The 18,514-nt window shown below is 53.7% G+C and overlaps 1 protein-coding gene across 2 annotated transcripts in view; it reads right to left on the minus strand.

Moving 5' to 3' along the window:
- Positions 1–18,514, minus strand: part of Gna12 (G protein subunit alpha 12) — a 54,011-nt gene that overhangs the window by 26,725 nt on the left and 8,772 nt on the right. The window contains exon 1 of one of the 2 annotated variants that reach the window (XM_074075441.1): positions 9,096–9,988. The exons of the other annotated variant lie outside the window; for it this stretch is intronic. Coding sequence (XP_073931542.1) covers positions 9,096–9,248 — 153 coding nt within the window. The 5' untranslated portion in view covers positions 9,249–9,988. Of the gene's footprint in view, positions 1–9,095; positions 9,989–18,514 lie in introns of those variants that run through there. 2 annotated transcript variants of the gene reach the window in all.

The raw sequence follows: 18,514 nt of genomic DNA on the forward strand, positions 1-18,514 counted from the left end.
CATGGTGTCTGTGAAACACACTACCTCACAAGGAGAACCACCCACAGCACATGGAGGGCTGGGCTCAGGCAAAGGAAAGTGCAAGGTGACGGACAGAAAAGATCCAAGAGGTGCCAGCAGCAGGGCAGAGCAGGCAAATGTGTCACAGGCAGCAGACACAATACGGTGTCCAGAGGTAAATGCCACAATCGAAGGCCACAGTGAGGACCAGAAGTGCCACTGTGGGTGAGAGGAGCAGTTTATAGACAGGCTGAGGTGAGCTACGAAGTTTAGAGCTTCTCAGGGAAGAAACGGGGAATGTGGAAAAGGGGCACATAGCTAGAGTTTACCTCCAGAGGTGACACGGCTGCAAGAGACAGAGTGACCAAGGCAGGACGGCAACAGAGGGCAAGCTACAAAGCCAAGAGAAGCCAGCACAGTGGGGAGCAGAGAGGGGGACAAACTTGATTTACTGGGGCAGCGGGGAATCCCAGGTAAAGATGCCAAGAGGAAGACAGGCAGACCCAGAAAACACTCTGGGTTTCAGAAGTAAGCCAGAGAAGCCAACTGCCATCCTCAGCTTTGTTAGCATTTTGTGGAGAGGGAGGGAGGAAGAGAGAGACAGAGAGACAGAGAGAGAGAAAGGAGATTGAGCACAAGAAACTTCATCTGCTTGAATTTCTCCGGATCTCCCAGACTGGAAATGTGCAAAGCCTTACTGATTGAAAATGCAAGAGCCTTCTGGAGGCTTCTGAAATTACCTCCTGAAACCTTGGTTTTTCTTCTCTGTTTTTCCAGGTGTCAGGGTATGACTTTTTTTTTTTTTTGGTGGTACTGAGATTAGAACTCGGGCCTCAGGCTTACTAGGAGGGCGCTCTGCAACTCGAGACACGCATTGTTGCTTTAGTCAGCTTTTGGGTAGGGCATTGCATTTTTGCTGAGTTGGCTCCTACCTATGATCTCCCAAGTCATTAGGATGACAGGTGTGCACCACCATGCTCAGCTTGGTTGACTGAGATGCTGGGGGCAGGGGGGGGGTCTCACTAGCTTTTTGCTTGGCCTCAAACCTCAGTCCTCCCCATATCTGCCTCCTGCATAGCTAGGATTACAGGTATGAACTGCTGTGCCAAGCCTTAAGCCTTAGACTCTGCTTTAACCAAATACTCTGGTTAAAAGTTCGTCTAAAGACGAACACGGGTACAAGGATGAGTGGGGCCTTCCTGTTAAGTGCACAAAGTATCAGAGAAATTCCAGAATAAACACCATTGCTCCAAGTGGGACAACCCTGCAAACAGGGGTAACAGCTGCCCACACTGAGTCAGTGTTTTCACTTCGCATTGGTCACAGCGCGCAATGTTCTGTGCTGTAGATAAGGGAAGTGGGGTTTTGTGCTGGTGTTGGCTTTTTAGACAAGGCTGGCCTTGAACTCACCACCCTCCTGCCTCAGCTCTCACTGCTGAGGCAAGCAGACTACAGTAGGACTACACGCGCGGATTTCTTCTGATCCAGTCGGGCTCTAGCCGGCAGGGTTGTAGACTGCAATGCTGTTACACAGCACATTCTGGAGAATCCCAGAAATGACGGTCTTCAAAGTCAGCTCAGGCCTGGTTCTGGTCCCCACGCCTGCTAGCGGCTGTGTGTGAGGTGACAGCAGACAGGATGTCTTCTGCCCCCTTCCTCCCCGACACAAGCCCTGCAGCACAGGACACGCTTGCTCTTGTCTTTAAGTCCTCAAAGCACACTGAGGGGTCATGTGACTCAGTTCACTTTCCTGTCTGCAAGATAAGCACAACCCTACACGTCTCAGAGTTACTGAGATCAAATGGGCCATGATGGATGTCACCCCTCGCACAGCACCACCCAAATGACAAGCACTGAGCAAGAATGACGTCTGGCTGGTAGGCCCACATGGAGGTCAGACGCACACCTGCTCATTCCGGTCGTCTCCATCAGCAGCCCCAGGGAGGGCTTGCACTCGCCGGGACCCTGTGGCCTGTGTTTACCACAACGCGCCAAGCCTCAGCTTCAGTCCAGCCGCTTTGGACAAGTCCACGTGAATGTCACCGGCTGCCACCTCCAGTGTGGGTCCCAGGCCTCACCCAGCAGTCCATGATGGCCTGACACCGGGCCACAAATGAGTTTCACCGGAACCAGTCTAGTGGTGTGCCCCTGGAGGAGCCAGCCTCCTTGTGGCTCCTTTCCTACCCTGCTGTGGCTTCTTCCCAACTCAGGGGCTCTAGCCACTTCTTCCGGCTCTGCTGGGACAGGCGTGAGGAAGGTGGGCTTCCTAGCAGGCTCAGCCATTGCGGTTGGGCCCAGTGGCTGTCAGACTACTGTCCCCAGGGGACAGCACACCAGGGGATGCCGGTAAATTAGATGTCAGCAGGAGGCAGAACCTCTCTGAGGGGTCACACTGCAGTGTTCCACATTAAGCGGCAGGTCTCAGTCATCAAAAGAGCCCAGAGAGAACGGCTCTTGTTGTGACAACTCTTTGCCACCAGTCCTGTGTGGATCACTCAAGTGCCTGGCTGGTGTGCTCAGGGCTCGCCTGCCCCCTCAGTCTACTGCCAAACCAGCAGCCTGACTGCCCTGCACCAAGTCGTTCATGCAGGTCCACCAGGGTCCCCATCCAGTCAAAGCAAAATGCCAGTCCTCACTTCCTCCCACTCATCTGGTGGCCTGCTCCACTCCTGCCTCGCCAGCCTCTTATTTCTGCCTCAGGGCCTTTGCCTGCTGGTCCCCCACAGCTGAGACCCTGTGCTGTCTTGCACATGACCTCCTTGCCTCGTTTTTCTCTTTAGCCAACACAAGTAGCAGTACTCTCGTTATCTTGTCACAGCAATGTCAGCCCCACCACAACAGGATTCTGTTTGCTTCCCTTTGCATTCTGGGCCTGGGACACACAACAGGTGCCCCACTGGGCAAACGACCTTCCTCCTCACAGGCTGCAGAGAGGAAGACCTGGAGCTAGGGGGCTTTTGTTGTTTTTTGAGACATTCAAAGGTCCAGGGCCATACGCTTGCCTCTCCCGGGCTCAAATGATGGTCCAGCCTCAGCCTCCCCAGTAGCTGGGCCTCCAGATGAGTCACTGCATCCGGCTACTCAGATGAGTTTCACACATGATGATTAAGGTGATTTCCAAATTTTTGTTTGCTATGTATATATTTCTTTTCAAAAGCACTTGAGCAGGGCGCCAGTGGCTCACACCTGTAATCCCAGCTACTCAGAAGGCAGAGATCGAGAGGATCATGGTTCAAAGTCAGCCTGGGCAAACAGTTCAAAGACCCTATCTCAAAAAAATCCACCACAAAACAGGTGGAGTAGCTCAAGGTGAAGGCCCCGAGGGAAAAAAAGGACAGACAAAACAACCCAAAAACCCACTTGAGACTGCGCAATAAAACGAACCGCCAAAAGTGCATCTCACAGGGAGTGACATCCCTAGTAGCACAGCAGGACTGCTGACTCACAGGGTCCCAACCAGCACCACTTGTGAAGCCCATGCAGCCACAGGAGGCGAGGCAGGGCACCCGTCACATGTGCTGCTGAGACCAGGCTCCCTATGGGACCTCTGAGGATGGCTGGGACATCAGTTCAGCTGGCCAGTGTCCATTTCTCAACAATGCCACCCAACAAGAGACAGTCAAGCTGCGCACAGTGGCTCACACCTGTAATCCTATCTACTCAGCAGGTGGAGATCAGGAGGACCGCAGTTCTAGACCAGCCTGGGCAAAGAGTTCATGAGACCCCACTCCATCTCAACAATAAACAGCTGGGTGTGCTGGTGCGCTGCTGCCATTCCAGGTAAACAGAGAGCGTGAGCAAGGAGGGTCACAGCGCAGCATAATCGTGAGACCCCTGGAAAGACAACCAGAGTGAAAGGGTCGGGTGGCAGAGTGTCTGTGCAGGCGCTGGCCCAACGCTACTTGAACGCAAACCTCCAAGTCTGTCCAGATGTCTAGGAAACCTCTAACTGAAGACAGAGCTGGTAAACAGGTTTTGTTTTCATGTTTGATCGTTTAAGGATAAATACATATATGCAATCAAAAGGACTCAGAGGCCTTTCGAGTACAGTTTTAAGCATCAGCACAGGTTACTTCCTTCTCCAGCTCTGAGATGAGATAAAGGCTCACAGGTGTAAACATTTATAAGCTTTGATCAAACAGAATGCTCTTCCTTACTTGGGTGATGTTTTGATTTTTTAAGTCATTAAAAAGAACTGATGCCCTGAGGATGTGGCAAGTGGAGGAGCGCCCACCTAGCAAGTGTGAGGCCCAGAGCGCAAGGCCCAGTGCTGCCCAAAAAACCAAAAACAAAAAACCAAGGAGCGCTGGTGGAGTGGCTCAGATGGTACAGCACCTACCTAGCAAGGTGAGGTCCTGAGTTCAAGCTGCAGTATTGCCAAAAAAAAAAAATCAAGGAGCCATGCCCACAGCACAGACTCCATCAGGTACAAAGGGGCGTCCTGGAGGCCTCCTGCTTCCTCTCCCCCAGGGGAACCGGGAGTTCCCAGTCAGCGAGGTTTGTGATGGGGTTGGAGGCTGTAAGGCCACGTCACTGACCCTAGAGTGAGGGACACCCTGTAAGTATGAGCCATGGCATTCCTGTACCTCGAGGGGGAGAGGCTACAGATCAGGCAACTGATCAGGTCCGGACTCTGAGGCCATCCCTGGGTCTGCCTGTCTGCAGGCCAGGACACAGACTGTGGCGGCTAAATCACGGGTGGGCATGGCTGGGATGGGGTGCTCAGGGTCCCCCAAAGGCCTGAACAGGAGAGGGCAGATGAGGGAGACGGTCACGTTTTCCTGCCTCACTGCCTGAGCCACAGCACCCCACTCATCCCCTCCCCTGGCTCTCAGGCCTTGGACTTGGGCTGGACTTCACCACCAGCTGCCCTGGGGCTGCAGCCGCAGACGCCTATCGAGGGACTTCCCAGCCTCCGCCACCATAGAGTGACTCCACATACAAAGCCTCCTTGTGTGCGGCTCGGGCTCCGGACCTCGGCCTCGACAAGCTCCGCCGCCTTGACCCTGGGCCCAGGGTTCAGTGTGCGTGGGCTCCAAACAGCAGCACTTTCAGTTTCTGTCCCTACTTCCTCTGGCTTGGTGGCAGCTGGAGTCAACAGATATCTTTACGAATTCCAATGGCTGGCATTAAAGACTACCACAGACCTCTCGCCTTTATTCCAGCCCCAAACACAAAGTCACAACAGCCGTGGAGGGGATTCCCTCTGCGGCCGTGGGGTCTTTCTGGAAGCTTCCTAGTGAGGCCTGGCCACCATCCTGTCCTGGTTATAAGTGCCAGGGTGCACAGGGCGCTCACTTCCTGCTTCTCCTGACTTCTTCCCACGGCCCAGAGCTTCAGAGTTGGAAGACGTCTGAGTGCTGTGGGAGTGTCCCTCCAGATGCGAGGTCCTAGTACAGAGTGGCCTTGGACGGCCACCAGCCTGTGCCCCTGTGGGCATCCCTGTGGCTCGGCCAGGCCTCCCCGCTAGGTGTGGTCTCAAACACTCATAGCTTTGTTCCTAGGGCCTGCCAGCAGGTAGCCAGCTCCACACACGGGCCCCAAGGACATCATTTCTGACCTGGAACAGCCCTGTCCACCCTTTCAGTTCACCCCCCAAGGTCACCAGGTGCCCAGCCTTAGGTAGCACAGAGGCCACAGTGAGAGGACAGGCCTGGCCCAGGCCTTGTGGGAACTGTCCTAAGTGGGGAGGAAGAAGACCAGCAGAGTCCCCAGGAAGGTGATGGGTGGCAGTCAGCACCCATTCCACTCCACTCCACAGGAAGCCATCTCCAGAGAGGCAGGATGCAAAGGAGATTGTGCCCTCCAATGGCAGGGACCTGGAGCTGACTGGCCTGCCAGCAGCGGCAGGCAGGGGAGCCCCTCCGGCAGAAGGATTTCAGGGGCAGAGGGGGGAGGCCCTGAGTTTTGCAGGAATGGGTGGGAGGGTCTCCCAGCAGAGTTGGGGACGCAGCGGCCCGGGCTCCATGGGTTCTTTTTCTTTCCTTGACTACTGTTTTGAAAGACTGTAAAGTACAGCCTTAACGGGAAGGTGTCATTTTATCAGAAAAGTAGTGGAGGGTTAGCTAGGGCTGTAGCTCCACGGCAGGGCTTGTTAGCACATGGGGTTCAAGCCCCAGAGCTGCAAAAAACCACAAACAGATGTAAAAAATCTTTGTGAGCCTGCCACGCAGCCTCAGGAGCTGCCACCCAGACCCCGGCGTGCAGCGGGGTCTTCTACCCCACACCCCAGAGCCTGGCATGCATTCGTCCTCACTGAGGTCACCGCCACCGGGCGTGGTGAGAGGACAGTCTGTGTTGTCTTATCACAAAGCAAAGAACAGAACAAAAGCTGCCACGCTGCCTGGGCTGGGAACTGTGGGGGTAAGGGGACCCAACCCACAGAACAGGACAGACACCTCCTGGGGACAGCTGGCTAAGCCACCCTGTGAGCGGGAGGACGGCTACATCATTCATTCCCAGTTGGCCCGATGGCCAGGGGCGCTGACCCTGCACCCCAATTCCCAGAGCGCTCAGCCTCCGTGTCTCTGGCCAGTGTACCCGTGTCACAAAAACTGTGCCCTCCCATCGCCATTACAACATGAATTTCGTCAGCACAGAGGCGTGGAGTTCGCCTTCTCCCCTGTCACACTGGATCCACCGGTCTGTGGTTCCCAGGAGACCAGCGTGGAGGGACAGGCATGTGTGCTTGGGACCATGGGTCCCTGCTTCATTTTTCCCGTAATGACACCCAACTTGTGCTATAGACGTGCCCCCTTTTCATTCCGTTATTTAAACCAAGCGTCTTACAGGCCTTTTTGGATTGGGGGATCACTGTAATTCTCAAGTTGCCTTTTGGGCATAACTGTATTTTCACAAAATGAACAGCAGGGAGACACTCAGCAGGTCACAGGATTTCAACACAACTGAAGATAATGGGCGACTGAACGAGAACTTTTCCGTAACAACTAAGCTTAGTAAGGCACATGCATATGTTTGAAATTGTTTAAACTCCTTTTTAGCAATCTGTCACCATTACTTTGGCGGTACTGGGATTTGAACTCAGGGCTCGGCACTTGCAGGCAGGTGGTCTACCACATGAGCCAAGCCCCCGCCATTTTGCTTTAGTGTGGTTTTACACTTATCCTGGGCCCCTAGACTGCAGTCCTCCTACTTACTCCTCCCTGGTAGCTGGGGCAAGAGGCACACTCCACCATGCCCAGCTTTTACTGGTTCAGATGGGGTCTTCCCAACTTTTTGCCTAAACATGAGTCTAAAATACCTATTTTCCAGACCAGTTAACACCACAGTCACCGAGCTGTCCTTAGAAGAAGCATCTGCAAAGCCGAACCTGCCTGGAACTGGCAGGCAGCAACGCCACACCTAAGTGCACTCCTGAACAGCTCAGCCACAGTGCACGGAGACAGGGACAAAGACACGGGCAGTGCTGTCAGGCTCAGAGGGGACAGAAACACCCTAACCTCACACCGGGAGGATGTGGACCAGAAACTGCGGCAGGCACTGCACCGAGAGGGTGAAAAGGAACAGTCCAGAATGCTACCTGAACACGGGGGCAGTGGCCGAGCACAGTTCTTTAATTGTTCAAAATGATGCCACTAAAAAAAGGGGAAACCCAAAATGATACCATTTATGTGACTTCTTAAAAACAAGTTTTACATATGTAAAATGTTACAAATAATATATCGCATATATTATATATAATATAAAGTACTGTAAATATATACTACATAAAACACATACTATTGTAAATATATGCCATATAAAAATACATAGCATTTCTATATAATATACATATATATACATACTCACTCATACATTGATCTGGATACAATGGTGCACGCCTATAATCCCAGCTATTTAGGAGGCTGAGATCGGGAGGATTGAGGTTAGAGGTCAGTACAGGCAGAAGTTAAGGAGACCCCAACTCCAAAATAACCAGAGCAAAGTGGACTGGGGTGCAGCTCAAGTGGCAGAGCGCCTGCTTTGCAAGTGCAGAGCCCTGAGCTCAAACCCCAGTCCACTGAAACAAACACACACACACACAAAACAAGTTCAAGGCCAGCTTGGGCAGCCTAGCAAGACATCTCAAAGAGCAAGATAAAACATATCCCCCCCCACCACGAGACGCACAGGCGATAGCAGAAGCGTAAGGCTAAGGCCGTAGCAGCGGCTGCCTGTGCAGGCCTCGCCGTGGCCCTCACGCTTCCATCAGAACGCCCACCTCACTGCCAGTACACGGAGGCTTGTGAAGTAAGAACCCGCTCCGTTTCTGTATTTGAAACGAAAACTTCTTCCGTGCCTGCCCCTCCCTCCACGCCCACCGCGATCTTCTCTTCTCCACCCACGCTGGTCCCTTGAGTGTCCACATCCCCAGGCCCACTCCCCTGGGGCCACAGTCACTGCCCCCAGGCTCCCCCACACACACAGAGCCACGCTGTGCCCAGACTTCTGGTCCAAGAGGTTGAGCTAATAACTGCGCTATGAGTCTCCAGTCTCTGGTAATTTGCTACAGCAGCAACAGAAAGCTAACACAGCTGTGGAGGTTTGGGGGGTGCTAAAAGTGAGACACACACTAACCACAAACAGCTCCCTTAAGAAACCCCCAGCTGGGTGCCAGTGCTCACACCTGTAATCCCAGCTACTCAAGAGGCAGAGAGCAGGACGATCATGGTTGGAAGCCAGCCTGGGTAAATAGTTCCTGAGACCCTATCTTTAAAAAGCCCATCACAAAAAAGGGCTGGTGGAGTGGCTCAAGGTACATGCCCTGAGTTCAAAGTCCAGTATGGCAAAAAAAAAAAAAAGAAACCCCCAGCCTTCACAATAGAAAGACAAATAGTCAAAAGAAACCCAGGCAAAGGCTGGGCATGGTGGCACACACCTGTAATCCCGACACTTAGGAGGTTAAGGCGTAAGGATGTTGAGTTCCAGGCCAGCCTGTGTTATGTGATGGCACTCTGTCTCAATAAACAGAAGAAGCAGGGCAGAAGATTCATGGAGACATTTCTCCAAAGAAGACATGCAAGACCAGTAAGCCATGAAAAGACCCTCAGCCTTGGTCGCACCAGGGAAGTGCAAATCAGAGCCACAGGCCTCACCTTGCATTCCAGGACAGCTAGACTCGACGGAGAGAGAGCAGGCGTGACCAGAACACTCGCAAGCTGTGCGCAGGGAGGGGACGGCGCAGCCAATTCCTCAGTGTTCACATGGAAGCCTCTCGCGGCCCTGCCATCCCCTGGTGACCCCACCATCCTGTCCTAGTGTGCGTCCAGGCGGTGAACACCTGGTCACAGCACACCGTCACAGCCAAAGGCCCATTTGAAGCGTGGACAAGATCACAGAACGCTAGGCATTACGGTTTGACATGGATGTCCCCACCAAGCTTGTGTGTCGAAGGCTTGATCCCAACTCAGAAACTTTTCGAGGCAACGTCGATGTCTTTGAGAAGACATAGGACCATGAGAGCTCCGACCTCATCGGTGGGTCCATCCACTGGCAGATTCATGCTGTCACTCTTTTAGGGTGATGAACCTGTAAAACTGACCGTATGACAGTCACTCAGCTCTGGAAACACACTGGAAACCGGTGAACTGCGGACTCTGAGTGCACACACAGTAGGTCTTGAGTTCTAGCTTCACAAAGCCATTAGTTTTCAGTTGAAAACAAGTCCCCAGTGACATGAAACCGGCCAGCAACCTGCTCCTACCAGCCACCTGCGGTGCCTGTGCCTCACGCCACAGAAGGTCGAGGTCACCGCTCAACAGCACTTCTGTTCTGACCCTTAGTGCTAAGACTCGGTTTTCTATTAGCACCCTGCTTGTCCTGGGCCAGAGGAAGTCAAGCATTACAGGTGTTCGAGTGACGGCCGAGAGCCCCATCACTCCAGCAGAGCCTCCCGGGTCTCCCAACAGTGAGGACATGGCTTCCTGTGGGGGTGCCGGTCTGGACGCCCTGCAGAAGGACCACAGGACCAGCCAGGAGACACTGAGAAAGGACACAGCCTCTCGGGAACACAGGGTGGGCCCTGCACCCCCTCCTGAGTCCTCTGAATGACTGTATAAGGAGACATTTGCATTTTCTATTCTGCAAATCCTGACAAACTCCCTGGGTGGCCCAGCAATGTTCCCAATTTGAGAGGCAGCTCTGTTCTGAGCTCCGTCCCACTGTGGCCTCCTCCGTGAGGGTGACACGACAGCAGGTAAGCCACTTCCCTCCTGTGGCCCATCTGCCAGCCCAAGGCAAGGTGCCAGCAAACACAGGCCAGGCTGCCCTCCTGCTCAGGGCCTTTGCGCTCCTGAAACACTACAAGGGCTATGTCTGTCCGAGCACCAATATTAAAACTCGGTTCTCAACTTCCCAGCTTCCTTCCTCTGAAAGGCTTTCTTTGTACACCCAACAAGTATTGGACTGTCTGCTGTGGGCCTGCACTGTGCCAGGCCCAGGGACCCAGGGGAATTGGGCCAGGTCCCCACAGGCACTGCCAGGAGTGGCACTGCAGGATGCCTCGCTTAGTGCCGCATGGACAAGTCTCGCTGAAAAATGCCAGAATGTGTTTACTCAGCGCCCAGGTCCCCGGAACCTCTTGCTGGCTGGGGTGTGGCTCTGGGGGCAGCGCCTGCCTAGCTCGCTTAAGGCCCTGGGTTTACCCTGGGCACTCAAAGCAAACAACAAACAAGCAAAATACAAAACAAAGCAACCTTCTGGCTTAAAGCTGGCAATCCAGAAGCAGCTCTTTCCTTGTAGGTTTCTGTTTTTCCGGGCCTCAGGTCTGCGGCCCGTTTCTCCAAGCCCTGTAGACTGGTCCGCACGCACCCAGAGCGGAGCTGGCGCACTCACCCCTAGTCCAAGACCACGCTCAAGAAAGATCAAAGACAGACTTGCAAAGGACAAAAGCAGTGTCACCTCAGCCTGAAGATGGTCTGCTACAACCAGTCCTCAGAACACCAGCGAAAAAGATACTCCCTGGGTCATGTCAGCGGGTCACTTAGGACGGCTGAAGAGATCAGACGCAGAAGTCTTTTAGAAACAACACCGCAGTGACAGCCCCAGCTGCAGCCTTGAATTACTCAGGCTCAAGCATGCACATGTTCCTCGTAACAAGGACACAAGCCCCGGCAGATGGCTTTGCTGGCGGAGCCTTTCCCACAGTTGGGGTGCAATGCCGAGCTCCAGGCTCCAGGAGCTCCCGTCTACGTAACACAACCCACAAAGAGGCCAAGGGACCTATTTCCAAGCTGCAGAGATGAGACAGAGAGCTCTTTATAAAAAAAGGCTACTTAAGCCAGGAGCCTGTGGCTCATGCCTGTAATCCCAGCTACTCAGGAGGCACAAACGAAGAGCTGGGCTCTGGTCCTGGCGCGCGCGCGCGCACACACACACACACACAGCCCGAAGGCCAAATCAAAACAATTGGCCTCCAAGTGGAGCTGGATTCTCCGCATTTTGTGAGTGATTTGGTGAGTGCTATCCCCCCGTTTATTGTCTTCTATGCAGATGTGGACCTTAAGAAATAGTTAAACTATCACAGCCACGTTTTTACATCTCAATACTATCTTCAACATCTTCAAAACCTCCCAGACTTTGCCACAGGTCCCCTCCATCTCCACTCCCACACCTAGCCTCCTGGGTCAAGGCCTCAGCCTCCAACTGTGGTCCTCCACTGCGTGGCCGCCCTCCAGTGCCAGTGGGCAGAGCCAGCCTCCGTGCATCACTCACTGTGTCCCTCAGAGCTAGAACTGAGTCCTCCGATGGCCGGCGAGGGCACCTCCCTGATCTGCAGCCAACTCTGACCCCATCCAGAGCTGGCCCGAGCTGTGCACTGTGCGCTTGCCTGCATGTGTGCTTCCCCCATGGCTACTCAGATGTCACCCGGGGCCTTGATGCCACCCTCACATTCCTGGCCGGGCTCTCTCTCTCGAGCAGGCGTCATATGGTTTACCTTCTGCTGAGCTGCGTCGGTGTCACACACTGAGATGTGAGTGCTGCGTGCTGCCGGGCGGGTTCTGTCTCTTTCCAGTGACACCAAGAAGGCACTCAGTAAACACCTGTCGCTTCACCGGTCTCCCCCACCCGGAGCCCACCGGGCTGGTGCAGGTTGGAGCTTTTGTTTTCTCTCCTCTCTCGTTTGTGTTACTTTTTTTTCACACCACGCATACCCTTGAATGGCAGTGACTGTCCTCGTGACTTAGGTGCAGTCCAGCAGCAGGAACATCAGCAGGATCTTAAAGCAGCACAGAACACAGCCCTACCCCAGGCCTGCCGAGTGACTGCATCTGGGCCACACTGCCGGGTAAGTGCAACCACCATGCTTATGCATCATGGACTCAGGTGCAGCGAGGAGGTTCCGCCTCACTCTGCCCTGGCCAGGTGGGAGGACAGAAAGAACCAGATCTGCCCTGGTGTGCGCAAGTCTCCAGGACCATCTTTGAGCCCTCCGGAGAGAGGTCATGCCAGTCTGTACCCTAATCCCTGTTGTGCTCCCAGGAACAAAGGGTTCACACAGATCACAGAAGCAGGAGGAGCAGTGCCAAAAGAACTCTGTGCCCTGGTCATCAGCAGCCAGAAAGCAGGCCAGCCCTGGGGCAGAGGCAAGGGCCCAGGGGAGGGCAGACAGAAGCTGTCATTAGCCCCTGAAGTTCTGCAACCCCCAACAGCTGTGTTTTCACTCAGTCCGGTGCCAGGAAGAAGCTAGGTCAGGCAGTGGAGAAAGCACACGGTGGACACAAAGCTGTCCTGGCCGGAGGGACAGCCCTTGCGCAGAGGGCTGCTGTAGGGACTGTGCTCACTTCTGCCTTAGAAGGGACTCCCTCTGACAGGAGAGTAAGACTATGCAATTTTTTAAAGCATGAAAACAGCCTTCTGAAGAATGTCCAAGAAAATGTAGGAGGGCAGGTGTGCACAGGACAGCCAGGAAAGAACTGGTCAGTGGAGGGACACCCGTGGCAATGGCTGTGACTTTATGTCCCTCCCCACCTCCAGAAACTCATGATCACAACTCTAAAAACACCAGACACTCCAACTCTGGTGATTAGATCTCAAATATACGTATGGATGTGAGGATTTCCGTAAAAATGCGATGAGCCCTCCACGGGTTTTATTAAATAGGAAGTAAAAGACGCGGGGTCAGAAGGAAAAGTCTTAATTAGAGGCAGAACAAAATAAATGCACATACAATAAAAAGACCCCGGCAGATCCTGATCGGGTCATGGCAAATCAAAACTACAATGGCCGTGGCAGACAAGCCCACACAAGTGCGGCAAGAACGTGGAGTGGGCTCAGACAGCACTGTGCCAACGTGACCCGCGCACCTGCTTTGGGACACAGCTCCGAATGCTGCAGCTCCACTCCTGAGCACCAGCTAAGGTTCGGCCTTAGCCGTCCTGCAAAGGCCCGCCATGTCCTCGGGCCGTGGTGCCAGTGGCAGGTGTAGAATGTTAAGGAGGCCTTCAGGGCACGGCGTGTAAACTTGAAGGGGACTTGTGGGGCCCGGGGTTTACTGTGTTTCTCTTTTTCTTTTTGGATAGTACTGGGATTTGAACTCAAGGCTTCACACTTGCTAGGCAGGCGCTCTACTGCTTGAGCCCCTCCAGTCCATCTTGCTCTGGACTGGATTTTGGAGATGGGGTCTTGGGAACTATTTGCCCAGGCTGGACTTCAACCTCCTGATCTCAGCCTCCCAAGTAGCTGGGATTACAGGCTTGAATCACCAGGCCCAGCTTCCTTTTTCATTTTTACTTCAGCCATGAGGTGGGCAGTTCTGTTCCGCACACACTCCCACGGGATGTTCTCACTCAGAGGCCTAAAGCAACATGGCCAACCACTCATGGATGGAAACCTCTTAATGGAAACAGGTGTTCACTCAAAACATGTCCACACGTGACTGTTCATAACAGCGTTTCCATCACACTCAAGGGCAGAAATGGCCCATCTGTCCATCAATTATAAATGGATAAGCAAAATCTGGCACCCCCACACAGTGGAATATTACTCAGTCATAAAAAGGAGTGAAGAACGAATGCATGCTTCAATGTGGATGAACCATAAACACATTATATACACAAGAGAACAGGAAGGCAAGCCAAAGACCAGGAGAAAATATTTACAAATGTGCATCCCATGTCTATAATACGACAAACTGTCAACATTCAACAATGAAAAAAATCAAGTGCTAGATAAAAGAGCTGAACCAAAGAAGAAATACAGATGGCTGGTGTCATGTTTTCAGGGCAATGCAAACTAAAAGAATGACAATGACACTAGGCTTGGTGGTACACACCTGTCGTCCCAGCAATTTGGGGAGGTGGAGGAAGGAGGCTCACAAGTTTGAGACCAGAGAGGGCAACTTAGCAGGAGCCAGTGTGCAGAGCATGCACGAGACCCTGGGTCCCATCCCCAGCACAGGGGGAAAGAAGAAAGAGAGCCAGTGGAGAAGGGTGCCAACACCCACACCTCGGAATGAAAGCACTGATGAAAACACTGAAGCCACACCTGTAATCCAGCTACTTGGGAGGCTGAGAGCAGGAGGATGCAGTTTGAGCCCAACACAGGCAAATAATTCTTAAGACCACATCTCCAAATAAGCAGAGCAAAGTGGACTGGAAGTGTGACTCCTGCTTTGCAAAAGTGAAGCCCTGCGTTTAAACCCCAATCCCACCAACAAATAAAAACTTCAAATTAAAAAACAAAAAACAAACAATGGCAAATGCTGGTGAGGACACAGCAATTGGAGCTGGCGCTCACTACCGCTGGGGATGCAAAGTTCAGAGGAGCTCAGCAGACAGCACAAGAGAAAACATGTCCCCATGGGAGGGTCCCCACGGGAGGGTCCCCACGATGATGCTTCCCTTTGAGTGGAAGCCTGGTCCTCACTGAAACCTGCTGCCACTGTTCACAGTGGCTTGTCCACATCCCAACCTGGAAGCAGCCACGAAGGTCCTTGCCAGGGGAGTGGGCAACCTGGTGTGTCCATGCCGAGAGCACGAAATGTGACCCACCACACCACGAAGAGCCACCAAGGAGACAAGTATAGACGGCTAAGTGACAGACGCCATCTGAGGGCCAGACACAGCACAGTTAGAGCTATGTGACCTGGAGAAAGCTACTAAGAGCTGGGGGAGGGACGAGCAGGTAGAAAGCAGGACTTCAGGCAGAGAACTTTCCGGTGGCATGCACCGGGGGACACACCTGTCATATCCACAGAACTGCCCCCCACAGTCCCTCCTGAGTGACCACCCAAGGCCAGACTGGCTCTCCCTTCTAATGAGATGTGGCTCCCAGGGGGACGGGACCCCGGCAACTAACTCACCAAGAATTAACACAAGTTTCAATTAAAAAAATTCAATTAAAAAAAGTGCTGGAGACGCTGATTTAGACATTCTGGAAATATTCGAGATGTCAAAAACTTGAAAGCAAGATTCAAAGCAGAAGCTGAGCGAAACACCTACAGTTCATCTACAGCTGAGTAACTGTGCAAGAAGGAATGCGGGAGGAAAAAAAGGCGTTTTTCTTTCTTCAATGCGGTGCTGGGGATTGAACTCAGGGCTCTGCCACTTCAGTAATCCCTTCTCCCGCCCTTTTGTTTTAATTCTGTTTTTGGGTTTTGCTTCCGTTGCCCAGCAATCCTCCTGCCTCTGCCTCCCAAGTAGCTGGGATTACAAACGTGCACCACCACGCCTGGCTGGGAGAGAGGGGATAAATTATATTTTCATGAGCTTTTGCCATAAAGTTGTTATTTTATACTATAGAGAATGCATCACAAGGCCAGTTTGTAATCCCAGCACTGGGGAGGCAGAGGCAGGAGGACTGAGTTTGAGGCCAGCCTGAGCTACACAGTGAGACCCTGTCTCGAAACAGATAAATAAATAAAACAAGTCCCTAACTGCACCACAGGAATGACCGTGTGGTGCATCCTTCTACAACAGGGTTGGTGGTACTTGACCTTTGTCGTGAGGGCGATGCGTGGGCAGGAGTGTGAGGCTCGGCGTGGTTACAACACCGGGCCTCTTGGTGCAGGAGGAAGTCTGGACACATCACCACCATGGCCACAGCACTTGGGTGCCTCAGGAGGTCTGAGCCTGAGACTTAGCACCATCCGCTGTCACCTCCTGCCCGGGGGCATAGCCAGGTGTCTTCCCAGCTGGAAGGAGCCGCCTTGCTGCTCTCCAGGTACCATGAGGTCGCCATGGCTGACAACAGTGACGTATGTGAAAGGGGTGAGAAGTGTTAGGTCCTGCCTGGTGGCCCGTGGGACTGCAGAGGCAGCTGGGAGGAGGCCAGAGCTGCTGCCACACCTGGTGCGGTGTGCTCCCGTTACTGTAGGCGCAGGGTCACAGGCTGGGCAAGGGAATAGGACCTCGGCCTAGCAGGTGGCCCAAAACTCCATCCCTCAGCTCAGCTGGCGTAGGCCTCCTCTGGTGGACAATGCAATGCGGTCAAAGGGTGGCGACAAACTGAGGGGACGAAGGCTGCTCTCAGCCCCTGGCCCGCCCAACGGTCACTGCACAGCAGTCTACTGACTCACAGGTGAGACGAGGAGGTGGCTGTGGAATCGCAGATGCACTGTCCCTCTGTGGGGACAGGTGGAAGCTCAGACCCCTGTAGACACAGACATCAAGCAGACGGTCACACGTGAATGTGCCCAGCTCTCCTGCAGCCCCTAACTCCACAGCTGTGGGGACGCCGGCAATGAGTGGATGAGACACGTCCCCCACGTCACCATTGACTCTCCAGCATGCGTGCGAGTGCGTGTGGCTTTCCATGAGCTGCGCAGTGCTGCTGTCGGCGTTTTCAGTTCACTCATGAAGGCTGTGGGTTCTTTCTACCTCGTCACTGTTTCACACTCTGTAGTCTAAGGTGCCCGTGGCAGTGAACGTCTGTCTCACGGTGGCCTTTTCTGTCTTTTGCAGGCTTTTCCCCCCAGCACACTTGGCTCTGACTGAGAGCTGCCCACGGTGTCTTTGCAGCCCTCCCCGCTTCGCTGCGCTCGGTAGCTCTGGAGGTGGCCCTCACCATGTCCACCTGCCTGGGCTCATGGCAGTGCTGACACCTAGGTTGGCCCGAGTGGCTGTGCCTCTGCATCCTGTCAGCGGGAGTCCCAGACCTCAACCTCACCCAGGCCTGAGCCCCAGCGCACCAAGACACTTCTTTGGACAGTTAATCAGGGGCTCTCTGACCGGCTAAGGTCCCTTGCTTCTGAGGTCCCCTCACTTTCCCTGGGCTCCATCCCAGCTCCCTGGTCTGCTTCTCAGATTGCAATTCACTAGGGAAAGGTTCAGGGGGAGCTGACTCAGCCTGGCCCCAGAGTCACCGCGGCCTGGACACCGCACCCAGATTCCGTGGGTCTCTCTCTAGAAGCAAAGTGGAACTCAAAATGCAAGTCAGGCAGACGGCGACGGAAACACTGGCTCTCCCACTGCAGCCAGGGAGGCATCTCACTGTGCAGTGGGCAGACACGGAGCGGCCCTGCGGGGGAAGGCAGGAAGAATGGAGAACCCACACAAATGCATATGTGAGCTGCAGTGCCTCATGCCTGTCATCCCAGCATGTGGGAGGCTGAGCAGGAGGATCTGGAGTTCAAAGCCACCTTGGGTTACACAGTGACACCATTTCAAGGAGGGGAAAAAAAGGAAAGAAAAAGAAAAAGAGAGGGCGTGGGAATGCACGCTCCTTTCTCCAAAGCTCACAGTCCAGCAAGTCACTCCTCCTTCCCTGAGCACAGGGGCCCAGGGTGGTGAGGGAACACAGCAGTCTCAGTGGCTGAGGCTAGGAAAATGAAGGCCCAGCCAGCAGACAGCCCCAGCCTACCTTGACAGTATTACCGCAGGCTCAAATGCAGAAGAGAGAAGGTGGGTCAAGAAAGGGGCTGGGTGCCATGGCACATGCTTATAATCCCAGCTATGTGGGAGGCATAGGTGGGAGGATCACAGTCCAGGCTCCATGGGGCAAAAATGCAAGACCCCATCAGAAAAATAATGCGAAAAGGCCTCGGGCATGGCTCAAGTGGTACAGCCCTGCTTAGCAAGTAAGAGGCCCTGAGTTCAAATCCCAGCAACAAAACACAACACCCATTGCCAACCAGAAGCAGCTTCTTGCTCGGCCCTGTCACCTCGCTGGCAGCTTCAGCAGTATCCAAACACACTTAAAGGCCCTTGCGGACTCAACTTCCAGACAGGATCCTTTAATGAGCCACTGCTCTAACTCGACTGTGCCCAGACCCAGGTCACGTGTTTAAAGACAGTCCCTCACTGCAGTCATGCCAGTGTGTCCTGGTGACAAGGTGAATTCTGATCCACCGGCCTCGTGGAAACTTTCTCATCCTCTTCACATCACCCCAACTTTTTCTTTGTTTAAGACGGGGGTCTTGCTATGAAGCCCAGGCTGGCCTCGAATTTGCCATCCTCCTGCCTCCAGCACTGGGGCAACAGGCGTGTATCACCACCACGCCCAGCTCATCCCACACTTCCAACAGTTTTCAGCCTGTATCTGCCTCGAGTCATAGGACTCTGGGGAAAAACATTTT

Source organism: Castor canadensis, chromosome 6, assembly GCF_047511655.1.
Source record: "Castor canadensis chromosome 6, mCasCan1.hap1v2, whole genome shotgun sequence".
Classification (NCBI taxonomy): domain Eukaryota; kingdom Metazoa; phylum Chordata; class Mammalia; order Rodentia; family Castoridae; genus Castor; species Castor canadensis.